This window comes from Mobula hypostoma, chromosome 18, assembly GCF_963921235.1.
Source record: "Mobula hypostoma chromosome 18, sMobHyp1.1, whole genome shotgun sequence".
NCBI classification, from domain to species: Eukaryota; Metazoa; Chordata; class Chondrichthyes; order Myliobatiformes; family Myliobatidae; genus Mobula; species Mobula hypostoma.
Window position 1 is genome coordinate 22,498,260 of NC_086114.1, and position 25,649 is coordinate 22,523,908.

The 25,649-nt window shown below is 40.5% G+C and overlaps 1 protein-coding gene across 1 annotated transcript in view; it reads left to right on the forward strand.

The window, feature by feature from the left end:
* The first annotated feature begins 3,518 nt into the window (after positions 1 to 3,518).
* The window catches only part of LOC134358172 (calcium-binding mitochondrial carrier protein SCaMC-2-like), a 36,087-nt gene continuing 13,956 nt past the window's right edge, over positions 3,519 to 25,649 (forward strand). The window contains exons 1-7 of the mRNA XM_063070174.1: positions 3,519 to 3,677; positions 5,558 to 5,660; positions 6,753 to 6,840; positions 8,107 to 8,218; positions 11,873 to 12,028; positions 14,853 to 15,005; positions 22,161 to 22,268. Coding sequence (XP_062926244.1) covers positions 3,519 to 3,677; positions 5,558 to 5,660; positions 6,753 to 6,840; positions 8,107 to 8,218; positions 11,873 to 12,028; positions 14,853 to 15,005; positions 22,161 to 22,268 — 879 coding nt within the window. The remainder of the gene's footprint in view (positions 3,678 to 5,557; positions 5,661 to 6,752; positions 6,841 to 8,106; positions 8,219 to 11,872; positions 12,029 to 14,852; positions 15,006 to 22,160; positions 22,269 to 25,649) is intronic.

Sequence of the window (25,649 nt, forward strand, 5' to 3'; positions counted from 1 at the left end):
CAGTTTAATTAAACATTAGGAAGAGACCATTTAGCAATTGTGTCAAATTGTCTCCTGGTTAATTACTCTGACTTTATAGTTGTTTTGCTGTGGACAGTCTTTATGTCTACTCATCAGTGAAGTAGTAATTGGTAAAGTATTGGCATTAGTTATTGGACTAAACAGGATCTTTTGGGGAGAGGGTTGGGAATTGCAGAACAGCTATAATTGGATTTAAGAAAGAAATTGCTTATTTAGTGGACTTCGTCTCTTTTTTAAGAGGAGTGGGGGGACTATGATCACCCCAGTTTTTTAACTCTTTAAGCTAGAAGTTCACATCATCACTTTTTGGTGGACAGTATAATCTCGGCAGATGTTTCAATTTTTGAGCTGGGATATTTGTGCAATTTTGCATGTTAACAGTTGATGGATATTTAAGTGTTTGGCTCAGTGTTCTTGTAGGTAATGGGAAAGAAGTATGTTGGGAAGATAATGTGAATAATCTCATCTGAGAATTGGATAATACAGTATGTATGGGCTTATAAATGACCACATACAGAGGTGATAGAGAGCCTTGATTTAATGCTGTATTGAAGAATGCTACGAGATTGCAGTGTATTCAAGAGCTTGGAGTGACTCTTGAGTGTGCAACCTTTTGATGTTGGTGCTATGCAGTGAATAAAACCAGTTGATGTTTAATGATATAACAGTGGTGAACGTTAATTGGAATTGGAACGTTAAATTCCATCCAGGGGATCAGTGTGGACATGGTGGAGGATTACAAATAGCTGGGGATACGAATTGACAATAAACTGGACTGGTCTAAGAACACTGAGGCTGTCTACAAGAAGGGTCAGAGCCGTCTGTATTTCCTGAGGAGACTGAGGTCCTTTATCACCTGTCGGACCATGCTGAGGATATTCTACGAGTCCGTGGTGGCCAGTACTATCATGTTTGCTGTTGTGCGCTGGGGCAGCAGGCTGAGGGTAGCAGACACCAACAGAATCAACAAACTCATTCGTAAGACCAGTGATGTTGTAGGGATGGAACTGGACTCTCTCACGGTGGTGTCTGAAAAGAGGATGCTGTCTAAGTTGCATGCAATCTTGGTCAATGCCTCCCATCCACTACATAATGTACTGGGTGGGCACAGGAGTACATTCAGCCAGAGACTCATTCCTCCGAGATGCAACACAGAGCGTCACAGGAAGTCATTCCTGCCTGTGGCCATCAAACTTTACAACTCCTCCCTTGGAGGGTCAGACACCCTGAGCTGATAGGCTGGTCCTGGACTTACTTCATAATTTACATATTACTATTTATTATTTATGGTGCAACTGTAACGAAAACCAATTTCCCCCGGGATCAATAAAGTATGACTATGACTGAATGTAGCACGCCACTTTAAGCACCGAATTTAATACAAATTAATTTAATTTTGAATTTTTCCTCTCTCTTTGCAAATCACTATCTGTTGGTTGAAACCATTGTGATGTCACTGTTGCATTATGACATTTTTATTTTTCTGCTAATAAAATAGAAAACACCTTTAGTTGATCAGATGTTTAACATTATAGCAAATACAAATAAATATCATGGCATCAACACAATAGCACATCATCGACTACCTCATTGTTAAGGAAAGATTCCAGATTCTCTGGTACGTAATTCACCATGGAATATTTGATAAAATTTGGGCTTCAGTAACTGGATTATACCACAAGAACTTCTCCAGCCGCAGAGCTTAAAGCTAATTGGCTATTTAATTCTTTTATTGTGGTTGGACATCAATGCAGGTGCTGCCCAGTATGGCTGCTTGTAATGCTGGAAGTTTCATCACGTGAATTGCTTCATCACTTTCCATCCTAACCCCCTCTGCCTTTCCAACCTATGTGGATAGAATCTGTAACCCAATTCTTTGTTGTCCAACAGTTTCTCATTCTGTCTTTATAAAGGTATAAAACATAGATCTTCAGTGTTTGTTCACGTCATACCCTGCAGATTAGTCTTCATTTTTTAGAGAGCCCAGGGCAACATGCTATGTTGGCATCCTTGATGAAACATTAAAATTGCCTCTTGTCAGCCTGTCGACAACGGTCCACTTAAACTGAGCAATAATGGTAGATATTTGTATGATTTTTGTATAGGATTTGCTAAATGTTAAACTATTTCCAGTACTTAAAGTATTCATCTTCCTCTGTCAAAATGTGACTACTGTTATAAGTGACAGTCATTGAATTTGTACTAGTAATAATAGGAATCTTCCCCACTATCAGTAATTTTGTGGAGAAATTTCCCTATTTTAATGGGTTGGGGAAACTCTATAAATTGTTTCCATCGTCTGATGTTGGTGTATAATAGGTTATTTGCCGTAGGTAATTCATCCCACCTCATCTCCAAATCATTGGGTAATTCTGTGCAATTAATTTATTAAGAGCTCTGCATTCAACTCCCCCATTGACTGGAAAGGAATCTTTGTTTTTCACCTACTCATGTCCTGTTTTTCTGTAGGGCTGCGAAGAGTCAAGTTGTCTTCTCATGAAGAAGCAGGAAATTCAGTTTATGGAAAGTCAGTTTTCTGCTCTTGAGCTTGATTGCAAAACTCTTACACTCATTCACATTCACCATTTGTTGTTTGTCATATTATTTGTTAGAACAATGTGATCATAATACAATGAAGTGAAAGCACAAGTTGTTTGGATGAACTCCATGACTGCCTGTTCTCATTGTGGCTCTTTGTATCCACTTGGGCTGCAACCTGAAGCCTCCGGAGGTGAACCTTAGAACCAATGTTGTGCCAGCATGTAGAGTGTGGTCATGGAACTTGTATCCTTTTGAACTGAAGGCGAGGCAAGTAAGTCAAGCTGACACACAGACTTCCATAAAGAGGATCTTTGTTATTACAGTCGATGAGAGGAAATGGATGGTTTCTTTCACCATGTACCACTCTCGTAGTTAACTTCATGGCTGTGAGTGCAAATTTTTATTGTTCAAGAACAGATGAATCTAGCCAAAAGCTTCGATACCTATTTGATTTAGGTGGTATGCGATCATGACCCCAAACTTGTTGTACACTGCTGTATGATTATTGTGATCCTGAGCTATTAGTAACTGGTATATGGTGATCGATAACCATAATCACAGCCTCAGAATACAAGGTCACCCCTTATGAACAGAGATGTGGAGGAATTTCTTTATCCAGAGGGTGGTGAATCTGTGGAATTCGTTACCACAGACGTTATGGAGGCCAAGTCATTTGGTATAATCTTGATTATTCAGGGTGTCCAATGTTACCGGGAGAAGACAGAAGGAGGGGGTTAAAAGAGATAATAAATCAACCATGATGGAACAGGCAAGATGGGTTCAATGGCCTACAACTGCTCCTATATCTTATGGTCCTATTAAGGTGAGGTGCTATTGGCAGCATTTAAGATTAACAAGCAGCACAGATTAAAACAGAGCAAAGTGAATGCTTGTGCCTTTCATTCCAATTTTGTAGTGTTTGAAGGATTGTGTTTTGTGTTTCAGGAGCCATCATAATGTTATCTTTTTTCAAGGACATCTTTGATCAAAGCACCCACAATGAATCTAGATCATTGCCTGAAATTTGGGAAGATCTTTACAGAAAGCTAAATGTCTACAAGGATGGCCGTATAGATGCCGATGAATTAAGAAAAGAACTGGAAGAAATTGGAAAGGTATTTGTTGGATGTCAAGATTCCAGCCTTTTATATTTTATCAGTGTATGACAGAAAGATAACTGAGTCACACCTGTAAATATTTTTTTTTATTGATAGCTTTTGGTCTAAAAAAAACTTCCAATTTTTTCAAAGGAAGAATTTGGGCACTTCTTCAAGCCAGTATCATTTGGCATGATCATGAATCATCTGTAAACTAAGTCAATTCTTGTTTCCTTATAGCCTTGGGTAGTGAAGGTTTATCAGCCTTGTACATAAAGTGTGTGAGAAACTTCTTTATGCAAAAGATGGTTCCTCAGTTCTCTGTAGTAATGTTTTCTAACTTTTCTCCTCACTGGGTTGTCTCTGATTTTTAGGAATGACACCCCCTCGGGTACTTCCACTAACATACAAAGATAGCAAACAGAATCATCAGCTAAGATTAACTACCATATGAAGGATGTTTTTTTGCCACCATCATCTTGGGCAATCCATTAAGTGATGAAAAAGACTTGTATTCACTGCAGTTCAGTAGTTCTGTGGAACAGCTGAAATTACGTGGATGGGATAGATGGACCAGGACTGGATGGGTTGTTCAGATTGTTGTGATCTCCTTCCACTGACCTGTTGAAGAGACTCCAGGTACCTAGTGCTTTCCCAGATGCTTCTCTGCTTGTTTGGAGGTCCTAAACCTGAGATGTGGTTGGTGAGGAAATTCTATTTTTCAGGAGTCTGAAGACGTCCATGAGGGGAGATGAATGTTGAAAACTTTCCTGCTGTTCCTGTGGGCTAACTTAGTTCCAGGGGAAGGTTGTTGAATATATTTATATGCAAGATTGAAAAGAATCTGGACCAAAGTGATGTAATACCACCTCTCTGCTCCCTCCTCTACTCTGGCCTCCTCCCACCTGCCCCCTCCAAAAAAGAGCCAAGAAATCTCTAGCATCAGTGAATAATAGAAATTACTCAAGATATTCCAATCATACTCCCTTCAGTGATCAAATCTAATGATGGGGTTGTATTGACCAATGGTTATCTATTAGGGACCCTTTTAGCTAATGTGATCATTACCTTAGATGAGAACAGATTTGGGTGACTCTTGAAACCACAACGATTGTGAGAAAGAGAGAGACAGCAGGCTGTTGCCTAGCCAGCAATGTATTACATTGGCTTGCTACTATCTGGATGGGAGGAGGGAAGAAGAATTGAAAGTCTAGCCAATTCCTATTCTTCCACGTTAAGCTCACATACTCTGATCTTTATTCTCATAAATTGGAATGTTACTTTGCTAGACCTAATTATGCGGCCAATTAGGTCTACCCTGTTCTTAAGGCTACATTATCCCTCATCATGTGGGAACTAGAACAGGGTGCAGTCTGACCAGCAAAGGGAGATTAGCGTCCTTTGATATAGACTGAAAGGAGCCAATGCTTTATTAACATGGCTGCAGTTTTTCCAGCTGGATGATGAGCAGTCCATTGATTGTACTAGTTTTAACTATCACCTTTTGAAGTAATTGTAGCCTAAGGAATGTCCAGCAGTAGTTTATCAACATACACAGGTAAGTTTTACAAGGTGGAAATGTATGCTATTTCTGCAACTGTTGTAATGTGTAGCATCTGTGTTAGATTTAGAAGTATGTTTCAATTTGAAGCATTTAATGGTCTTTAATTATCACAGATTAAGCCTTATTTGGCAAGTAAAAAGAACAATGTATATCAAAAGATTAAAATGGTGCATTTTACTCCTGGAAACGAGATCCAAGTGTATCTGATTGAAATGAATAACTCTTATGTGTATTCTTTCAGCTTCTCTTCTGTATCTCCATGAGCTGGGTAGAGATAGTAAGTTTTGACTTAAAACAAACTTTTCTTATCAACAAATGTTTTTGCCTATTACAGGATGGCTTCAAAGGAAGAGACTTTGAAGCATTCATGAAGTATCTTGAGAGCCAGCAAAAGACCATAAAACTTGGCTTTGGGAAGGTTGCAAAGGAGAAAACTGGTGAGTCAATGGCAACCTAAAAGTGTTATTGAAATGGCCACTGAATTCTCTAAATATCAGCAAGTATGTAAGTGCAATTAAAATTAAGCATGAATATGTGATATTCTCACCTTCTGGGCACTGTGGTGTTACATTCTGCTGCTCTGTTTCCTACCTTTTGGAAACACAGTGAGGCCCTGTTGTGTTTTTTATAGGGGCACATAAGCTGGGACTGGTGAATGGTTACAGGCTGGAAAGGTACCTGTATGTTCAGGTGGTTCTGTGATTTTTATCATAAGAAAATTGAACTTAATATATTAGGCACCAAATGGCAATGAAATCTGGCAGAACATCAGTACTGTAAAATTGGTTCGTCTTTGTTCTTGGCTTGTTTGTGACTCAGACTCCTCAGTAAATGCTGAATTTAATTTTCCCTGAGATAATGACAGTGTGCATTAAATAATATCTTTAGATCAACATTGTCCCATCCATGAAACATAAATCTTCAGCACACATGTAACCAAGCATATCCAGTTTCCCTCTTACTCCGTTAGTCTTGCGAGACCACGGATCTGCGCCTGGAAAGTCTTCACTCTCCAGGGCGCAGGCCTGGGCAAGGTTGTATGGAAGATCAGCAGTTGCCCATGCTGCAAGTCTCCCCTCTCCACGACACCAATGTTGTCCAAGGGAAGGGCATTAGGACCCATACAGCTTGGCACTGGTGTCGTCGCAGAGCAATGTGTGATTAAGTGCCTTGCTCAAGGACACAACACGTTGCCTCAGCTGGGGCTTGAACTCACGACCTTCAGGTCGCTAGTCCAATGCCTTAACCACTTGGCCACATCCCCAACAAGTTCTGATGAAAAGTCATTGACCTGAAGCTTGCACTTTCTACACTGGTTGTTTCACCTGGTGTGTGATCAGAACATTGTTCTTATTTCCAGTTTCTAACATACACATTTTTGTTGGTTTTGAAGCAAAGTTAATGTGCATTAACCTCCTGGATGCAAGGTAGCACATCTGTGGCAGGCAGACAGTGCTTCTATTTTTTTAATGTACATTTCATATTTTTACCATCTGCATTGTTTTGTTATTGTACTATTAAACTTGTAGGCAAAGTTGGAAGATTGAAGGTTATACAACTCATGGGAAAACTACGTGTCAGTCTTAGTATCTTACAAGCAAAAAAGATTATAAAACAGTAAGTAGTGGGACCATTCAGTTACTGGACTGGAATTCTGGAAGCGTGCTAACTATCTAAAGGTGGGATTTTAAATTAATTTTTTATAATGGCTCCCCTCCACTTGAGGTACAGCTCAAACTCCTTATACAGATCGCCCCTAATCCAGAAGAAGTTCCAGTTACCCAATTATCATCATTTCCTTAAACATGTTCTATCTTCCTATTTGTAAATTTGACACTTCCTGACATAGGGAGTAATCCTGTGATTGAGGACTATGGAACATGCTTGTTAAGGGGAGAAGGGATGTGTAATGTAATTGAGTACGTATGAGAATTCAGAAAGCAGTAATGCAGAAGTTTCAACCTTGCAATTGTCTAACAGGCATACAGTTTGTTGCAGCCTGAGTAGATGAGAGCTAAGGCTGAAGAGTAAATGAGCAAAGTGTCCACAGTATTGTGCTATAAGAGGTCACTCATGCTGAGGAGTGAAAGTGGTGTGTAGATGCTGTCCTGTGAATTTAATACATAGTGCAAAAATAGTGAGGCAGTGTTCATCGTCCATTCAGGAATCTGATGGCAGAGGGAAAGAAGCTGTTCCTAGAATGTTGAGTGTGTAACTGCAGCCTCCTTTACCATCTCTCAAATGGGTTTTATAGGAAAAGATCATGTCTTGGATGATGGAGATCCTTAATAATGGATGCCGTATTTTCGAGGCATTACCTATGGAAGATGTTCCCTAATGGTAGGGAGTCTAGTACCCATGATGGAGCTGGCTGAATTTACAGCCCAGTGCAGCTTTATCCAATCCTGTCCAGTGGCCCTTCATGCCAAATGATGATGCAACTGATTAGAATGCTCTCCGCGGTTTATCTGTAGAAATTTGTTGAGAGTCTTGGATGACATGCCAAGTCTCCCAACACTCCAAATGAAATATAGCGGCTGACATACCTTTATGAAAGTGATCAATCAATTATTACCCGAGCTATATGCAAGTTGGCACAACATCAATAAGATCAGAGAACTGAGAATGTAGCTGAAAGATTAGTTTGAGAGAAATGATGAGAAGACTACTCACTATCCCAACCAAATTCTCTTAACTGGCTAGAACCAAGATCACAAAGTTGGAAAACACCGACATTTGTTCTAGTGCCTTTAATAAATGAAAAATGATTTCCATAAGTAAATAAATGGATTTAGTTAAATGATAGGGAATAGGGCTTGAACCCAAATACATTATTTTATGTCATAATCTACATTTTCCATCTCTATTCTTCAAATTAACCAGCTTGGACAACAATAAGTATATGGACATTGATTGGAACAGGTGGTGGCAGATCTATGTAACAGACAAAGAGGACAATATGCGAAATATGATTGATGTCTGGAGATATAACAGTGTAAGTATTGCATACAAAGTGATTATGTACTTTTTGACTGGTTGAACCATGATGAAGTTGACACTCATCCAGAGCTTGCAGTTGGTTAGACTGACTTCCATTGATGCAATAGTTTGTTTCTTATCAACACCTCAGACTGCTTCTGTATATAGTAAATTATGTTAGAAGCTCAATGATGTCTGGCTTTGTGAGGTCCACTGATTGGATTTTTAAAGTTAAATACAAAATTTGAAATTGGGAGTTGTCAATATCCATAACAGGGAGGAGGGATCTGGATTTGAAAGCTAGGAGGTTACTTGCTTTGAGATTAGTTAGAATCACGAAGATCATTAATTCTTCTTTGAAACATAGAGCTGCAAGTTAACACAGAACATAGAAAACCCACAGCACAATACAGGCCCTTCGGCCTACAAAGCTGTGCGGAACATGTACTTACCTTAGAAATTACCTAGGGTTACCCATAGCCCTCTATTTTTCTAAGCTCTTTGTACCTATCCAGGAGTCTCTTAAATGACCCTATCATATCCGCCTCCACCACCTTCACCGGCAGCCCATTCCAGGCACTCACCACTCTCTGCATAAAAAACTTACCCTTAACATCTCCTCTGTACCTAAGTTCTAAGCACCTTAAAACTGTGCCCTCTCGTGCTAGCCATTTCAGCCCTGGGAAAAAGCCTCTGACTATCCCACATAAAAAAACAACAGGAATTCTGCAGATGCTGGAAATTCAAGCAACATACATCAAAGTTGCTGGTGAACGCAGCAGGCCAAGCAGCATCTATAGGAAGAGGCGCAGTCGACGTTACAGGCCGAGACCCTTCGTCAGGACTAACTGAAGGAAGAGTGAGTAAGGGATTTGAAAGCTGGAGGGGGAGGGGGAGATGCAAAATGATAGGAGAAGACAGGAGGGGGAGGGATAGAGCCGAGAGCTGGACAGGTGATAGGCAAAAGGGGATACGAGAGGATCATGGGACAGGAGGCCTAGGGAGAAAGACGGGGGGGGTGACCCAGAGGATGGGCAAGAGGTATATTCAGAGGGACAGAGGGAGAAAAAGGAGAGTGAGAGAAAGAATGTGTGCATAAAAATGAGTAACAGCTGGGGTACGAGGGGGAGGTGGGGCCTAGCGGAAGTTAGAGAAGGCAATGTTCATGCCATCAGGTTGGAGGCTACCCAGACGGAATATAAGGTGTTGTTCCTCCAACCTGAGTGTGGCTTCATCTTTACAGTAGAGGAGGCCGTGGATAGACATGTCAGAATGGGAATGGGATGTGGAATTAAAATGTGTGGCCACTGGGAGATCCTGCTTTCTCTGGCGGACAGAGCGTAGATGTTCAGCAAAGCGGTCTCCCAGTCTGCGTCGGGTCTCACCAATATATAAAAGGCCACATCGGGAGCACCGGACGCAGTATATCACCCCAGTCGACTCACAGGTGAAGTGATGCCTCACCTGGAAGGACTGTTTGGGGCCCTGAATGGTGGTAAGGGAGGAAGTGTAAGGGCATGTGTAGCACTTGTTCCGCTTACACGGACTATCCCACATGATCAATGCCTCTCATCACCTTATACACCTCTATCAGGTCACCTCTCATCCTCCGTCGCTCCGAGTTCACTCAACCTATTCTCATAAGGCATACTCCCCAATCCAGGCACCATCCTTGTAAATCTCCTCTGCACCCTTTCCACATCCTTCCTCTAGTGAGGCGACCGGAACTGAGCACAGTACTCCAAGTGGGGTCTGACCAGGGTCCTATATAGCTGCAACATTACCTCTCGGCTCCTAAACTCAATCCCACGATTGATGAAGGCCATTGCACTGTATGCCTTCTTAACCACAGAGTCAACCTGCGCAGCAGCTTTGAGTGTCCTATGGACTCGGACCCCAAGATCCCTCTGATCCTCCACACTGCCAAGAATCTTACCATTAATACTATATTCTGCCATCATATTTGACCTACCAAAATGAACCACCTCACACTTACCTGGTTGAACTCCATCTGCCACTTCTCAGCCCAGTTTTGCATCCTGTCAATGTCCTGCTGTAACCGCTGACAGCCCTCCACGCTATCCACAACACCCCCAACTTTTGTGTCATCAGCAAATTTACTAACCCATCTCTCCACTTCCTCATCCAGGTCATTTATAAAAATCACGTAGGGGTCCCAGAACAGATCCTTGAGACACACTACTGGTCACCGACCTCCATGCAGAATATGACCCGTCTACAACCATTCTTTGCCTTCTGTGGGCAAGCCAATTCTGGATCCACAAACTAATGTCCCCTTGGATCCCACGCCTCCTCTCTTTGTCAATAAGCCTTGCATGGGGTACCTTATCAAATGCCTTGCTGAAATCAATATACGCTACATCTACTGTGCTACATCCATCAATATGTTTAGTCACATTCTCAAAAAATTCAGTCATATTATGTCTCTCCAAATGTTCATAAATCTTGCCTCGCAGGATCTTTTCCATCAACGTACCAACCGCTGAAGTAAGACTCACTGGTTTATAATTTCCTGGGCTATCTCTTCTCCCTTTCTTGAATAAGGAAACAACATCCGCAACCCTCCAATCTTCTGGAACCTCTCTTGTCCCCATTGATGATGCAGAAATCACTGCCAGAGGCTCAGCAATTTCCTCTCTCACCTCCCACAGTAGCAACTTATCCAGCTTGATGCTTTCCAAGAGCTCCAGCATATCCTCTTTCTTAATATCTATATGTTCAAGCTTTTCAGTTCACTGTAAGTCATCCCTACAAGTTATAAAGAATCAAAAAGATGTAAGCTGTAGGATGTGTGTTTGAATATTGTCATTTCATTCTTAATATAGAAAGTGTTGGTGATGGTACTGTTCTGTTGTAAAGTATAACAGAGAATGAAACTTCATTTTAAAGAAATAGCATTCATACATAACTTTCCACAGTCTTGGACCATCCTAAAATGATCTGTAGCCAATGAATTAATTTTGAAGTACATTAGGGATTAGGGTTGCAAGAAATGTGGCAGTCAGGGTTTAGACAAATTTCTACAACTAGCAGTATAATAGCACGATGGTCTGCGATGTGACGTTAAACACAAGATAAGTAATGCTCAGGATATTGGGGAAGTGGTTGTTTAATGTCCCTCTGAGAGAGCAGAAGAAGGGGCCTTTGAATAACATCTGAGTGATGGTTCCTTCCAAAGAATAGAATCTCATAATGTTGCACTAAGTAAGCCTACATTTTAGTACTCAAGTTTTGAATAGCAATTGGACCTTAAATTTGTTACTCAGATGAGAGTCCTGTTCTCACACAAATTAAATGGAATTAGTATTAGTTTATTATTTTCACATGTACTAAGGTATAGTGAAAAGCTTGTCTTGCATACTGTTCCTTCAGATCAGATCATTAAACTGTTCATTGAGCTAGATAACAAAGCAGAATAAAGTGTAAAAGATATCGAAAAACTGCAGTATTGGTAAATGATAAAGTGCAAGATCATAATGAGGTAAATTTTGAGGCCAAGAGTCCATTTTATTGCATAACAGGTAAATAACAGTACTTCTGGAGGATTAGAGATTTTAATTACTTGATATTAACCTGCAAAGCCAAAGGAAGCACAAACAAAAAATAGATACTTTACCTTAATGCTTTCTTTCACCACAACCCTGCACAGATCTTTTCTATCAATGATGATATAACCAATTGTGAGGAGTTCTTGGAGAATGAGGAGCCAGAGAAGTGGTGGGGCCATCTGATTGCAGGAGGCACAGCTGGAGCTACCTCACGAACTGTGACTGCCCCTTTTGATCGTCTCAGAGTGCTAATGCAAGTAAGAGTGCTCATTGCTGCTGTGTCTATAATTCATATGTTACTGTTACTGCTCTCTTAATGTGCTAATGATCTTGTTTTGTTCACTGATTTTAAATTACTGAACTCCGAACTGGCATTCTCAAAGTATTGACTTCCATGTGTATTGTGAGATGATCTATAAGTATGGAGCTACTGAGGCAATCTTCATCAGTTGTTTTCTCAGATATATTGATTATCTTTGGAAAAAGCAGTTATATTGCATTAAATGAGCTGGTTTCTGTCAGAGACCAGCACACTCCATTCATCATCTATACCTTTGTGGGTCAGATAGCTCTACTAAGGAGCTGGCACAGGCATGTTAGGCTGAATGATCTTGCTAAGTGCCCTAGCAGACTATTTCTATAAATGCTACTCTGCCTAACATTCCCCCTCATTCTGGTGGCCCTCTCACCCATTCTCTTGCCCGCCACTCTCCTCATGACCTGCCCATCAGCTCCCTCACCTCCTTCCCTTTATTCCATGATTTACTATTTTCTCCTATCAGATTCATTCTTCAGCCCTTTACTCCTCCCACCTAGCCCCTCTGAGCTTCGTAAATCATTCATTTCCTTTCGTCTCCTCTCCCCCACCCATCCACCTTCCCCCTTGCCTGGTCTCGTCTATCACCTGCCAGCTTGTTGTGCTTCCCCTCCTTACTAGCTTCTACTTCATTTCTTTCCAGTCCTGATGAAGGGTCTTGGTTAACTGTTTATTTCCTTCCATAGATGCTGCCAGACCTGCTGAGTTCCTCCAGCATTTTGTGTGTGTTGCTCAAGATTTACAGCATCTGCAGAATCTCCTGTGTTATCCTATCATTAGTGTAATACTACCCCACCCCCCCCGCCCCATCCCCTGGCATCAGAATAATGAATATGATCAAATGTGTGCAGTGGATTCCAGTTAATTTGGCCATCAGTTAATTGGGACAACCACTTATTTGGGACAACTCTTAAAGCACAAAAACTAATCAAGAAAATAGCTAGGATTTCCTTCATTTACTTGGCACTATACTGCTTCATTAGGGCAGGAGATTGTTGGCAATCAGTTTCTAACAAGTGTCAGTTGCGTGCACTTGTGTGGACGTTAGACACTACACCATGCCTCGAGCAAGCAGTGTTTTTATTCAAAAGCAGTGAATTTTGTCACTGATAGTTGGCAAGAAATCAGAAGTAAGACAATTTGGAACTATTTTGCTGACTGTGGTTACATGCATTCATGTTTGGAGATACTAGAAATGTCTGGGAGTGAAAATGAACCAACTTCACTACTTCAACAAGTTAGGAACTATGAAAAATTTGAAGGTATTGACAATCATCTTAAATGTTACAATGAAAATGAAGATTTGGAGGGTGCAGTCGTTGAAAGCATTGTATGAAGGCAGTCCATTATCTGCACTAGAATAAGTCTGCACTGATTTTGTTCATTTACAGCCAATCAAAAGAACGTGGCAGTGCAGACTAGATGAACTTCTCTACAAATAACTATTAGGAACTGATACCCAGTTTTCTAGTACAGTACTGTCATAGCATTGTAAACAAGTGAAAAACAGCAGATGTTGCAAATTCAAAGTAAAACACAAAATGCTGGAGGAACTCAACAGGTCAGGCAGCATCCATGGAAGTGAACAGACAGTTGATGTTTTGGGCCAAGACCTTTCCTCAGGACTGGAAAGGAAGGGGGAAGGTGCCAAAATAAAAAGGTTGGGAGGAGAGTGATGGTGGAGGGGAACTGGTTGGTTCTATAATTTGAAAGAAGCAGAGATTATGGGTAGTGTTCTAATTTGTTCTGTATTTCCTTTAAATACATTGCTTGTTACTCAGTTAAATGGTAGTTTGCCTTTTTTTAATACCTTCTAAACTAATTCCATGGAGCTTTGGCTAATTGGGGCAACCACTTAGTTGGGCCAACATATATTTATTGATCCCAATTAACCAGAATCCGCTCTATTGACTATTCTTAGGAGGTCAAGTGCACAAACACCAAGTGGATGAGCTTTGTGCTTCAGTTAATCATTCTTTGGATCTGGAGATGTGGAGTTATATTCCTCAAAGTTTCTGGTAACATGACAGAGTTTAGATATTGAGTAGATGTTTTAGAATTTTAATGGTACAGAAGAAAGTCGTTGGTAAAGTTTCAAATCTAATCTTCTACATGCTCTTCAGAGTCAAAGGCACTTCTGTTTGAGCCAAGAATTTACTTTCTTCTGGCTGGGGGGTCTTCAATCAGCCTCCATTATCTGAAGTTATTGAGTTCTTAGTGTCAAAGATCAACCATGCTATAAATTTCCGCACATGGAGAATGAACAGGGTGAGTGGGAGTTCGCTCAAAGGGTTGGCAGCAAATGCTGGCTTGCTTCTTTGTTCACGATACCATGTTCCAGTGGTCAGATATACCACAACGATCTTTGTAGTGTTAAATCATAATCTTCGATTGCCTTGATTTTCTGAAGAATCGGTCTATTAATTCTATTGTGATATTTGTAATTCTTAGTTCTGGTATCTTCCAGCTCCTTGCAGGCTCATTTCATATCCTTCACTTTTCTTCTGCACTCTAATACTGAAAGATGGAGAAAAGCACTTTGTACTTGGTCTTGCATGATAAAAATTAAAACTTTCCCCCGATCATACAAAAATAAACAAGTACTTAAAAAAATTCTGCCCTCTAATATCGTTACTATTTTTTTGCTGATCATTTTGTTTTGCCTGCCATTGTTATTAAAGGTAGTTGCTTGAACTCTGTCAGCACTAGATTTTAAGCTTATAGTTCATTGAAATGAATTTTATTTTTGTACCTTTTTCTTCCAGGTTTATTCTACACGAGAGAATAAGATAAAGATATCAAGTGGCATAAAGCAAATGATTGCAGAAGGAGGTCTGAGTTCAATGTGGAGAGGAAATCTAACAAATATAATGAAAATCTGTCCAGAGTTAGCCATCAAGTTCATGGCATATGAAGAGGTATGGACAGACATAAATTAATTGTAGCTTTGCATGTTTATTATACGTGAATGTTCTATAATTTAAAGACATTATATTCTGCATTGAGACGCTTTGTTTTGAAAGCATCTTAAAATGTTAGATACAAGTGAGCTACAGCCTGAAGTGGAGAGGAGCATTAAAATTTGTAAACAACAGGAATTCTGCAGATGCTGGAAATTCAAACAACATACATCAAAGTTGCTGGTGAACGCAGCAGGGCAAGCAGCATCTATAGGAAGAGGCGCAGTCGACGTTTCAGGCCGAGACCCTTCGTCAGGACTCTTAACTATACAATATTTAAACCCTGGATCTTGGCGGCCTCTTCCTTCTCTTTCTATTGATCTATAGTTACTCTAGTCATTCATAACTTGTACAATTCAAATACTGCAGTTCAGAAGCTATTAAAGAGACTGATGAGCAGGTATGGGAAGAAACCCCTTTTGTTGGTTTAGGACTTTAGGACCCCTAGATATTACCTAAAAATTCGAGCCAAGCTTTTTAGTTGGGGTTAGGAAGAAACTCTACATATAAAAAGTGGTAGAATCTCAGATTCTCAGCAATTCTTAATTTTAAATCAGATTTATAGATTGTTGTAAACCAGTGTTTCGCAACCTTTTTTTTTAGCCCAACGCACGCCTAAAGCACTTTCATACTTGCCAATGCCCCTCTTGGGCATAATATACATTACGGTGCCCCCATAGTATAAAAACATGTCTACCATATGCTACCTGAGAAAAATGATCCTGCTTTAAATTTTATTTGTCTTTAAACCTAGCATATTCAGTTCCTGTGCATGTACAGCAGTTTCAATATCAATGTTATCTTTGAACTTGATGGTTTTTAGCAAGAGTTGAAATATCTGGTTCAAGTTGTGACAGCAAAAGCCATAAGTCCCCACACTTAACAATGTCCAAGCAGTTTCTATTTTTTTGAGAGGATATGGGTCACTGCACTGAAGCCTTTTTCAACAATATGGGATGTAAATGCAGTGAAGAGCAGTTTGGCTCTTCTCCAAAGATCTGGAAACTTTGCATGACATCATAGCCACGTACCACAGAAGCCAACATTTTTGAAAAGCATTTTTGCTTCTCCTTCATTCTGAATTTCGATAATCTTTTCTTTCAAGCTCTCTTCCTGCTCTTCCACCTTGCAAAGAGATGGGTTAATTAACCAGATTGTTCAAATCGTTGAATCAATTTTGAAAATCCTTCTTCATTGACTGCAGGTGTAAGCAGTACTCTTGCAAATTACCATCTGTGAAGGAGAATGCCATACTTTCTATGCAGAGAAACTATGAGAACATTCTTCTCCGAATGTTTTGCTTATATATTTTCAATTTTCCAATAAAAGCAGACACTGCACTTTTTGCCTGGATTAAATTGAAATTCTCACCCTGCAGTTTCATATTTAGAATGGTCATTTTGTCATACAGATCGGCTAGGTATGCCACATCTCCTTGTAGAAGTTCAGTCTTATTTCCCAAGCTCTTGTTGACCTTGAGCAAAGATTCAACCACAGTGTCATCAGTGCCACTAAACCAGCACGGCGACCTGTCGTATATGCTGCTCCATCTGTTGCACAAGAAATCATGTGCCAAATTGGAATACTTTTATCCTCAAGATACATTTTGAGCTCATCGTAGATTGATTCTCCATTGATATTTGTTTTTAACTTTTTACAGAAGAGAATCTCTTCATAAACTTTTTTTTGATAAACTGTACATATGCCATTAGCAATGCCTCATTGTCTCACACAGCTGAGTCATCCAGTTGTATCCCAAATTCTGTTTTTTATAGCTCTGTGCAATGTCTTCACTCATTTCATCAATACAATGAGCTACAGAGTTATTACTCAGAGGATTTGATTTTGAAATACTAGTATCCATTTTGAGTACAGTGGTAAGCACTCCTGATACAGCAGGCATTATTAATCTTTCACCAATTGTAGGAGATTTTCCACACTTTGCTATCATTTTGTAAATATTACAAGAAGTAATGAGACCACCATCAAAGTCATTTTTAGCTTTCTCGGCAAATGACTCAAGTGTGCAACGCTTTTCAAATGCTTCTTTCATCTTTTGGAACTGAGTAATACCATAAGTAGCCTTTTCAGGAGTCTTTTACGGAAGTGTTCCTGCAATCTTGATGGTTTTATAGCTTCATTTGGCAGTGCAGTATTACAAATAAGACACATAGGACTGGGGTGTCACTGGTCTGATGAGAAAGGAATAAAACCATACTCCAGGTATGTAACATTGTATTGACGCACATTCTATAGTTTCTGTTTCTGAGCAGGATTAGAATTCAAGATTTTCCCTGTAGAAGTGGGATGCAGGGGATTCATTGCTACATCTACGACCAGTCTATTGAAGAAGATGGGGATGAGGGGTCACTCCCTCCAACAAGCAATCAAGTCCTTGTCAAATGCAGAAGAAGAAAGCAGCAATTGGATTTGGATTAAAAGGAAACACAACAAATGGGCTGCAAGATGAAGACAGGAGGGTATGGAACTGAGGGGGGTGTATCTGGGATGCCAGGTAGCACCATTGAGCTTTCTGGAGACGTCGTGGGCTTATCAATGAAACGTCAAAGAAGGAGGGTGCCCACCTGATGACCCCAATGACGTACCTACCTTCCTTGTCACCACTCCAAGCCCACTGCCAACATCGAGAGTGCTGACTTACCATAGGGATTGAAACATCAAGTACTAGTAGCTCTACTACAAGGCTTCACTGCCTTCAGACTCATAGAGATTGTGTTGTACATATTTATCCATCATTAACGTAGCTAAATTAAAATGAAATATAACACGATGATGAGAGGCATTGATTGTGTGGATAGTCAGAGGCTTTTTCCCAGGGCTGAAATGGTTGCCACAGAGCACACAGGTTTAAGGTGCTGGGGAGTAGGTACAGAGGAGATGTCAGGGGTAAGTTTTTTACTCAGAGAGTGGTGAGTGCGTGGAATGGGCTGCCGGTGATGATGGTGGAGGCGGATACGATAGGGTCTTTTAAGAGACTCTTGGATAGGTACATGGAGCTTAGAAAAATAGAGGGCTATGGATAAGTTGAATAATTTCTAAGGTAGGGACATGTTTGGCACAACTTTGTGGGCCGAAGGGCCTGTATTGTACTGTAGGTTTTCTAAGTTTCTACGAGGGATGATTGATAAGTTCATGGCCTAAGGTAGAAGGAGTCAGTTTTAGAAAACCTAGCACATTTATTTTTTGCTACATTTACATTCTTAGTCCAGTGGTCGTGGAGCATATGGATCCCTTCTTTGCAGACATCAGTGTCTTGGACCTCCAGAAGTGGTCCACAGCAGGGGTGATTAATAAGTTCGTGGCCTGAGGTAGAAGGAGATGAGTTATTAATTTCGAACTTTCTGCATTTTCACTCAAAGAGTTGAACTACACGTTGGACCCTGGTCCCTGGTCTCAACAGTTGATCTCACCCAGTCTGTGAACTCCTCCATCCTGATCAAAAAGGCGCAACAGCGCCTTTATTTCCTGCGGAGCATGCAGAAAGCTCACCTCTGTCCCAGGATACTGACGGACTTTTACTGCTGTACCATTGAGAGCATACTCACCAACTGTATCTCAGTGTGGTATGGCAATTGTCCCATATCGGACCGCAAAGCACTCCAGCGTGTGGTGAAAACTGCCCAGCGGATTATCGGCACCCAATTGCCTACCATTGAGAACATCTACCGTAAACGCTGCCTGGGCAGGGCGAAAAGCATTATCAGGGATGCATCTTACCCTAACCATGAACTTTTTACTCTCCTTCCATCCAGTAGGCGCTACAGGAGCCTCTGCTCCCGCACCAGCAGGCACAAGAAGAGCTTCTTCCCTGAGGCTGTGACACTGCTGAACCTGTCATCACAGCGCTAAGCAGTATTGCATCCATATTGTACTGTCTCAGTACTTTTATATTCGTGTGCTGTAGCACTTTTTTTATGCGCAGTTATTTTGTAAATAACACTATTCTTTGCATTTCTAGTCAAATGCTAAATGCATTTCATTGGCTTTGTATCTGTACTCGGCACAATGACAATAAAGTTGAATCTAATCTAATATAACGAGAGCTGTATAACTCAGGCCACGAACTTATCAATCACTCCTGCTGCGGATCACCTGGAGGTGCAAGACGCTCTCGTTACATGCATGTGCAGTTCAACTCTGAGTGAAAATGCAGAAAGTTTGAAGTTAATAACTCATCTCCTTCTACCCTAGGCCATGAACCTATCAATCACCCCTCCTGTGGACCACTTCTACAAAGAAGGGAGCTGTTTGCTCCACGAGCGCTGGACTAAGTGTGTACTTGTAGGAGGGGAATATGTTGAAAAATAAATGTGCTAGGTTTTCTAAAGTTGACTCCTCCTACCTGAGGCCACAAACTTATCAATCACCCCTTGTATGTTTCTATTAACACAAACTGGGAATGCCTGTGGGATGTGACGATGGCAGTGAGTTGACATGGATGGGACAATGGTAGTAGCACGCAAAGGAACGGTGAGGCGAAGGTGAAGATGATTACAACAGTGAAAATTACGCTGACAAGGATTCAGATTGGAATCTGAATGTTAGTTGGGTTAGAACTGGTGTTCGGCAAGCTACCTTTATACTATTCCAGTTAGTGAGATTGACCAATTCCGTAAAGTATCATAATCCCCAAAGATGGTTCTTGACCACACATGTAAAGCTGAGGTCGCTTTGAACACCTCAAGAGGAATTCTCGACGTCAGCAAGCTCACTGATTGGCTCTATTTCACCGTTTGGTTCTGGCCAGCGCGGTATCATTGCGTGACCTGTTTTCTGTAGACCTGTATCGAAAGTTGAGAGGGTATACTTGACTTACCAGCTGTTAAAGTACATGAACTCATTCCATGCTGCGAGTCAAGAGGAATTGTGGGTCACCCTGGCTGCTAATTTATGTATTCCCAATAATGTCTGTTTGGTTGGTAAGGTCGGATGAGATTGCTGATTTTCAGATGCGTTGTGACAAAGAGTGCTCACTGCCTGCAGAGCTATGGTTCTTCCCGTGTTCCAGTGCCTTGTCCTTTTTTAATAGGAAGTGCTAGCTCTACTGACCATCAGTCAGATCTCGTGCCTCAACTTAGGGTGCCCCTTACCACCTCCCCCCCCCCCCGATGACTCTTATTTCCCCTAACAACCCCTTAGGACACATAACAGCCTCCACTGGGAATCACTGTTGTAATCTAAAGACATGAGGGATATGGTGCACATGGAGTTACACTCTGGACTCAACTATTTGCAGCGGCTTCTTCACTAATCTTTCTTTCATAATGTAAGAGGTGAGTATGCTCTCTGATTTTACAATGTTCAGGCATGGAGTGATAAGTGATAGATAACATTCTTGCTGCAGAAGTATCAAGTATTAACCTTTCCAATAAGACAGCAGTTACCCTCATTTTCAACGGCATTACCATTGACAAGCCTTTCATCAACAACATGCTGTGATCACTTGAACAAATTTATTTTTATCCAGGAGGGCCAAGAAGAGGGACCATTAGGATGTATTCTGGAGTTATGGTATAGAGAAAATACTAATTTTAACTGCAGCCAGTATTCAGACCTGCATGTGGATTGTAGATTGAATTTTAAATGCAGCTCTGAACAATGGTATTCCTGGAGCTGCAGACTGGAGTTGCAGACTGGAGTTGACAATGCTGATTAACATTCATTTTGGGTATCTGGAGTGTGGATGCGAAGAAGAAGGAGTTTAAAAGCTATATGTAATTCAAAGGAAGCATTGTAGAACAAGTGTTGATGGGCCAAATGGCATAATTCTGCTCCTATATCTTATTGTAACTATAGAATTGGCATACTGTTACCTTTGATCTTTAAAATGTTATGCAATATTGGGTTGAGCAGGCCTCTTCTTCCAAGAGGGTCTCAATATGATGTCTGTTGCCTGCTTTTTGTTGGATAAACTCTTCTGAATCCATTAGCTTCAGTGTCTCTGTGGTGACTTTGTTCACTTTACAACAATCACCATTGACCAGAGTCTCATTTGGAGGACTCACATAAATACAAGAGTGGATCAGAGACCCGGGGTATCCCCTGAGGAATGACCCACCTCCTGACATCCAGAGCTATTCCACCATTCCCGATACAGGGATTTGATTGGACAGTTCTCAAAACATTCAGCACTCTCCAGAACAAAGCAGCCTGCTTCATTTGGACCCCATCCACTGACTGTAAATGTTATATTGTGGGGGCAACATGGTAGCCTAGCTATTACAGCACCAGTGAAATGGGTTTGGTTCTCATGGTGTCTGCAAGAATTAGTACATTCTCTCTGTGACTGCATGGGTTTCCTCTGGGTGCTCTCGTTTCCTCCCACATTCCAAAGATGTAATTGGTCACATGGGGATAATTGGGGGTGGGCGGGGTGGGGGGTGAACCGGAAGGGCCTGTTACTGTGCTGTATCTCCAAATAATTAAAAGTAAATATCCCTTTCATTCTACCACTGTCTGTAGTGTCTACCATCAATGAAACCACTGTAGTTACTCACTCAGGCTACTCTGACAGTACCTCCCAAACCACAGATCTCTACCACCGAGCAGATCCTAGGGCTACATAGTAATGTCACCATGTGAAGGTTCCCTTCCAATTCCCCACCATCCTGATTTGGAATCATAATACTAGTTTTTCAGTATCAAGACTTCTAAATCGTAGAACTGCAGGGCAACTTGAGACAGAAAGACTACAGCAGTTCAAGAACGTGATCTATTACCATCTCTTCACAGACTTTAACGAACTGATAATAAATACTGATTTTCTCATCAATATTCAGATCCTGGAAAAGTGAATTAACTAAACAATAAGTCAGTGAATAAAGTCAATTGACAGGCTTTTGGAGTTAAATGTTTCCCCTTCATCTCTCTGGGATATAAGAGATGAGTTTTATTGTTACAAGGTGAGGATTGGCTGGTGGGTGTGTCCATTCCTGACTCTGTTGAGTCTTGAAGGACAGGGCTTGGTGGTGGAATGTTACTGTACAACCTGAATGATGCTTTCAACGTACCAAATAAAATGTTCTATTAGAAAGCATACTAGATGTATTTTCTTTGATATTTTAACTATATCTTTTTGAAATTTGTTCCAAGCTAAAGGAACTAATTGCAGCAGATGCAGAAAGTCTGAGAATGAGAGAGCGATTTCTCGCTGGATCGATGGCCGGAGCGGTGTCTCAGTCAGCCACGTATCCTATTGAGGTAGGAAATTATGACCAGGTTTTTGCTTTATATTTAATGGTGCATAAGTCTGTATTATGATATGATATTTAGTAACTCAAAGTACTTCTGTGGTCAGGGCCTGTTACTTCATGAAGTCGCCAGGAAACGCATGTTATTTTAATAGGTTTTATCAGAAATTCATGCAAACAGACCCACAAAGTCTGCGCTGAAATACTCAGATAAGCAGTAGTAAGTATAGTTAGGTGCATTCAGAATTTAATCTTTAATTCTCTGCTTACATAAACCCCCATTTATCAACATTGAAGAATTCATTGTGTGTTGCCATCAAGACTTTACTCCACTGCTTTGTCTTGTTATGTATTTTCCAGAGACACAATATTGAGAGCTATTGACCATAATAAGACAAGTAGCCTATTCAGCCCATTGAGCCTGCTCCTTCATTCAATCATGGCTGATTTATTTTCCCCCTCAACCTTATTCTCTTGCCTTCTCACTGTAACCTTTGATATCCCGACTAATCAAGAACCTATCAACATCTACTTTAAATATACCCAGTGATTTGGGCTCCACAGTTATCGAGTACTGAATTCCACAGATTTATTACCCTCTGGCTAAAGAAGTTCATCCTCATCTCTGTTCTAAAGAGATGTCCATAAGAGAAGGGAACAGAATTAGGCCATTTGGACCAGGAAGTCTGTTCTGCCATTCGATCACGACTGATTAATATCTCTCTTAACCCCATTCTCTTGCTTTCTCCCTGTAACCTTTTGATGTCTTACTAATCCTTATGAAAATCCTCAATGAAAAATTCCTTATTTCATTTAAGTAAAAATTAGGTTAACACCTGAGTGTTGCCAAGTCAGGTGTACTTGATTCAAGAACTTATTCAGGATGAGAATACACACGTGGGCTGACACCACTTCAGTACTGGATTGCAGATGAGATTTTAATTTAAGACCTTTACTGCTTATTGTGGTAAATGTTGAATAATATCTGGTGCTTTTGTTGGAAGTGGCCTTTGACCTGACCAATATGTATGAAACACCAGATAGTCCACAAATTCTCTACAGATGCACATCCTCCTGGCTGAACTTGTTCTTACACTGAACAACGTCTCCTTCAACTTCACTCACTTTCTCCAGATCAAAGGTGCAGCCATAGGAACTCCCATGTTACTAAACTCCAGCTGTCTTTTTGTGGGACACAGGATGGTCTTAGTTTCGGTTCTACTTGGGACCCCGCCCCCTTCACAACTTTTCACAGTACATTATAGCTAGTTACCTGCAGTCATACAGAACTCAAAAAATTCATTACACGTACTTTTGCTGCCAATTTTCACCTTGTTCTTGCATTTTGGTGCTAATCATAACTATCATTTGAATATAGTTATTTATTCAATATGTATTTCAAACTATAAAAAATCTCGCCTAAAGCACATGTTCTAATCTATAAACCTTAGCTCAATGGTAACTTTTGTATTGGACAGAAGTCTTAGTCTGTCTGTCTTAGCGATGGGTAAAATGTAGTATTGTGCTGCAGAGCTCGTGTTAGGTAAACAGTAAACACCAGCAAGCATTCTCAGTAGAACCAAGTACAATAGAATCAATGAAAAATTACACAAATACTGACAAATAGTGCAAATACAAAAATAAAAAAGTACTCATAATAACAATAACATTAAAATCTTGCTTTGAAATACAGTCTTAAGTGAAATCACACTGTACTATAAATACAAGCCTAATCCAGTTTTAGAGTCGGAATATCACAAATTAAGTGATGACCGATCAGTTGTAACAGATAATAACCATCTGGACATAACAATACAGGATAAACAAGCAAAAACAACTAAGTTAATTGATTCCAAACACACACAACTTACAGAAATCAGTAAGTGAAAAACACTAGAGATATCCTAACTTGAAAGAGGAAATTGAAAGACTTTGGAACATGAACAAGGTATACATTGTCACAATAGTAATATCTACAACTGCTATCATCCCAGGGAACTACACAACAGCCTTTTTAGGGCTATACAGTAATATCTATGTAAATCTTCAGAAAGCCACAATACTAAACACCTTTAGAATAGTCTGAAAGTTCCCAGGAATTGACAAATGAGCATGCTTGGCTATGCCTGTACCAGCTTGAGCTGAGAAAAAATTAATAATAATAATAATTAATGAATAAAAAATTAGAACATGTTGTAGTGTCCTTGAAAATGAGTCCAAAGTTTGTGTTAAATGATCAGTTCAATGTTGTGAATGACTATGTCCACACTGGTTCAGGAGCCTGATGTTTGAGGGGTAATAACTGTTCCTGTAACTGGTAGTGTGGCACCTAAGGCTCTTGCACCTCCTTATGATGGCATGGCCTGGATAGTAGGGGTCCTTGATGATGGATGCTGCTTTCTTGTGGCAGTGCTCTTTGTAGATGTGCTCATCGGTGGGGAGGATGTTTCCTGTGATGAACTGGGCTGTAACCACCACAGTTTGTAGGTTTTACATTCTCGGGCCTCGGTGTTTCCATACCTGACTGTGATGCAACTTGCCTCATGGTTTTGTGATTTAAGTACTTCGGCTTACAATTTTTGGCAGACTTGCATGTAGCGGATTTGTTGGTACCAAATGAATGAATTCAGCACATGGAAGGACATCAGTTGGAGGATTTTTTCCACTGATGCCGAATAAAATGTGGTTTGAACTTGTGGTAATTGCCATCCCTTTTGAAAGCTATTGAGAGACTGACTTTCAAATAAACATTTGAACACTTAAGAGAACTAATGGATTGGAATTTCATAGCTGGGACCTCTGGGGTACACTAGGCTTGCAAGTTGCAACTTCATCCTCCAAACTAGCGCCAGATCAGTTTGTGGAATCCAGCTCTTAACGCCACCAGTTGTTGCCAGAATGGACCCAGTACCCCAAAATGTCCTGATGGATGGTTAACTCAAAACCCAAAGTTGACCAAACTGTTTAAATGTTTGTGAAGGCCTCTGACATTCAGAAGCATGCAAAGACATTCAAACTATTGAAAGTAATAATAAAAAAACACAAACACTAGACAAGAAAATAAATTCATAACATTTGAATGAATTTTTATTTTTCTAGATGTAAATTAACTGAGACATAACTCCTCATACTTTGTACAGACAAGTAACCGTGTCCTTCACAGCAAAAGAAGTGAGTGGAGTTGTGAGACTAGGAGTTCGTTCACAGTCAGATTTCTAGTGACAATAGTTCAGAAATCACAGCAGGTTGACAATTGGCTGCTTGATTACTGTGGAGTCTTATGCTAGACCATAGTCATGTAATCTCTGGGTGAGCAACTCTCAGGAAGTTTGAGGACTTCTGTATTTTCACATACTTGAACAGAAATCCTGAATTTCCTGACAATAATGGA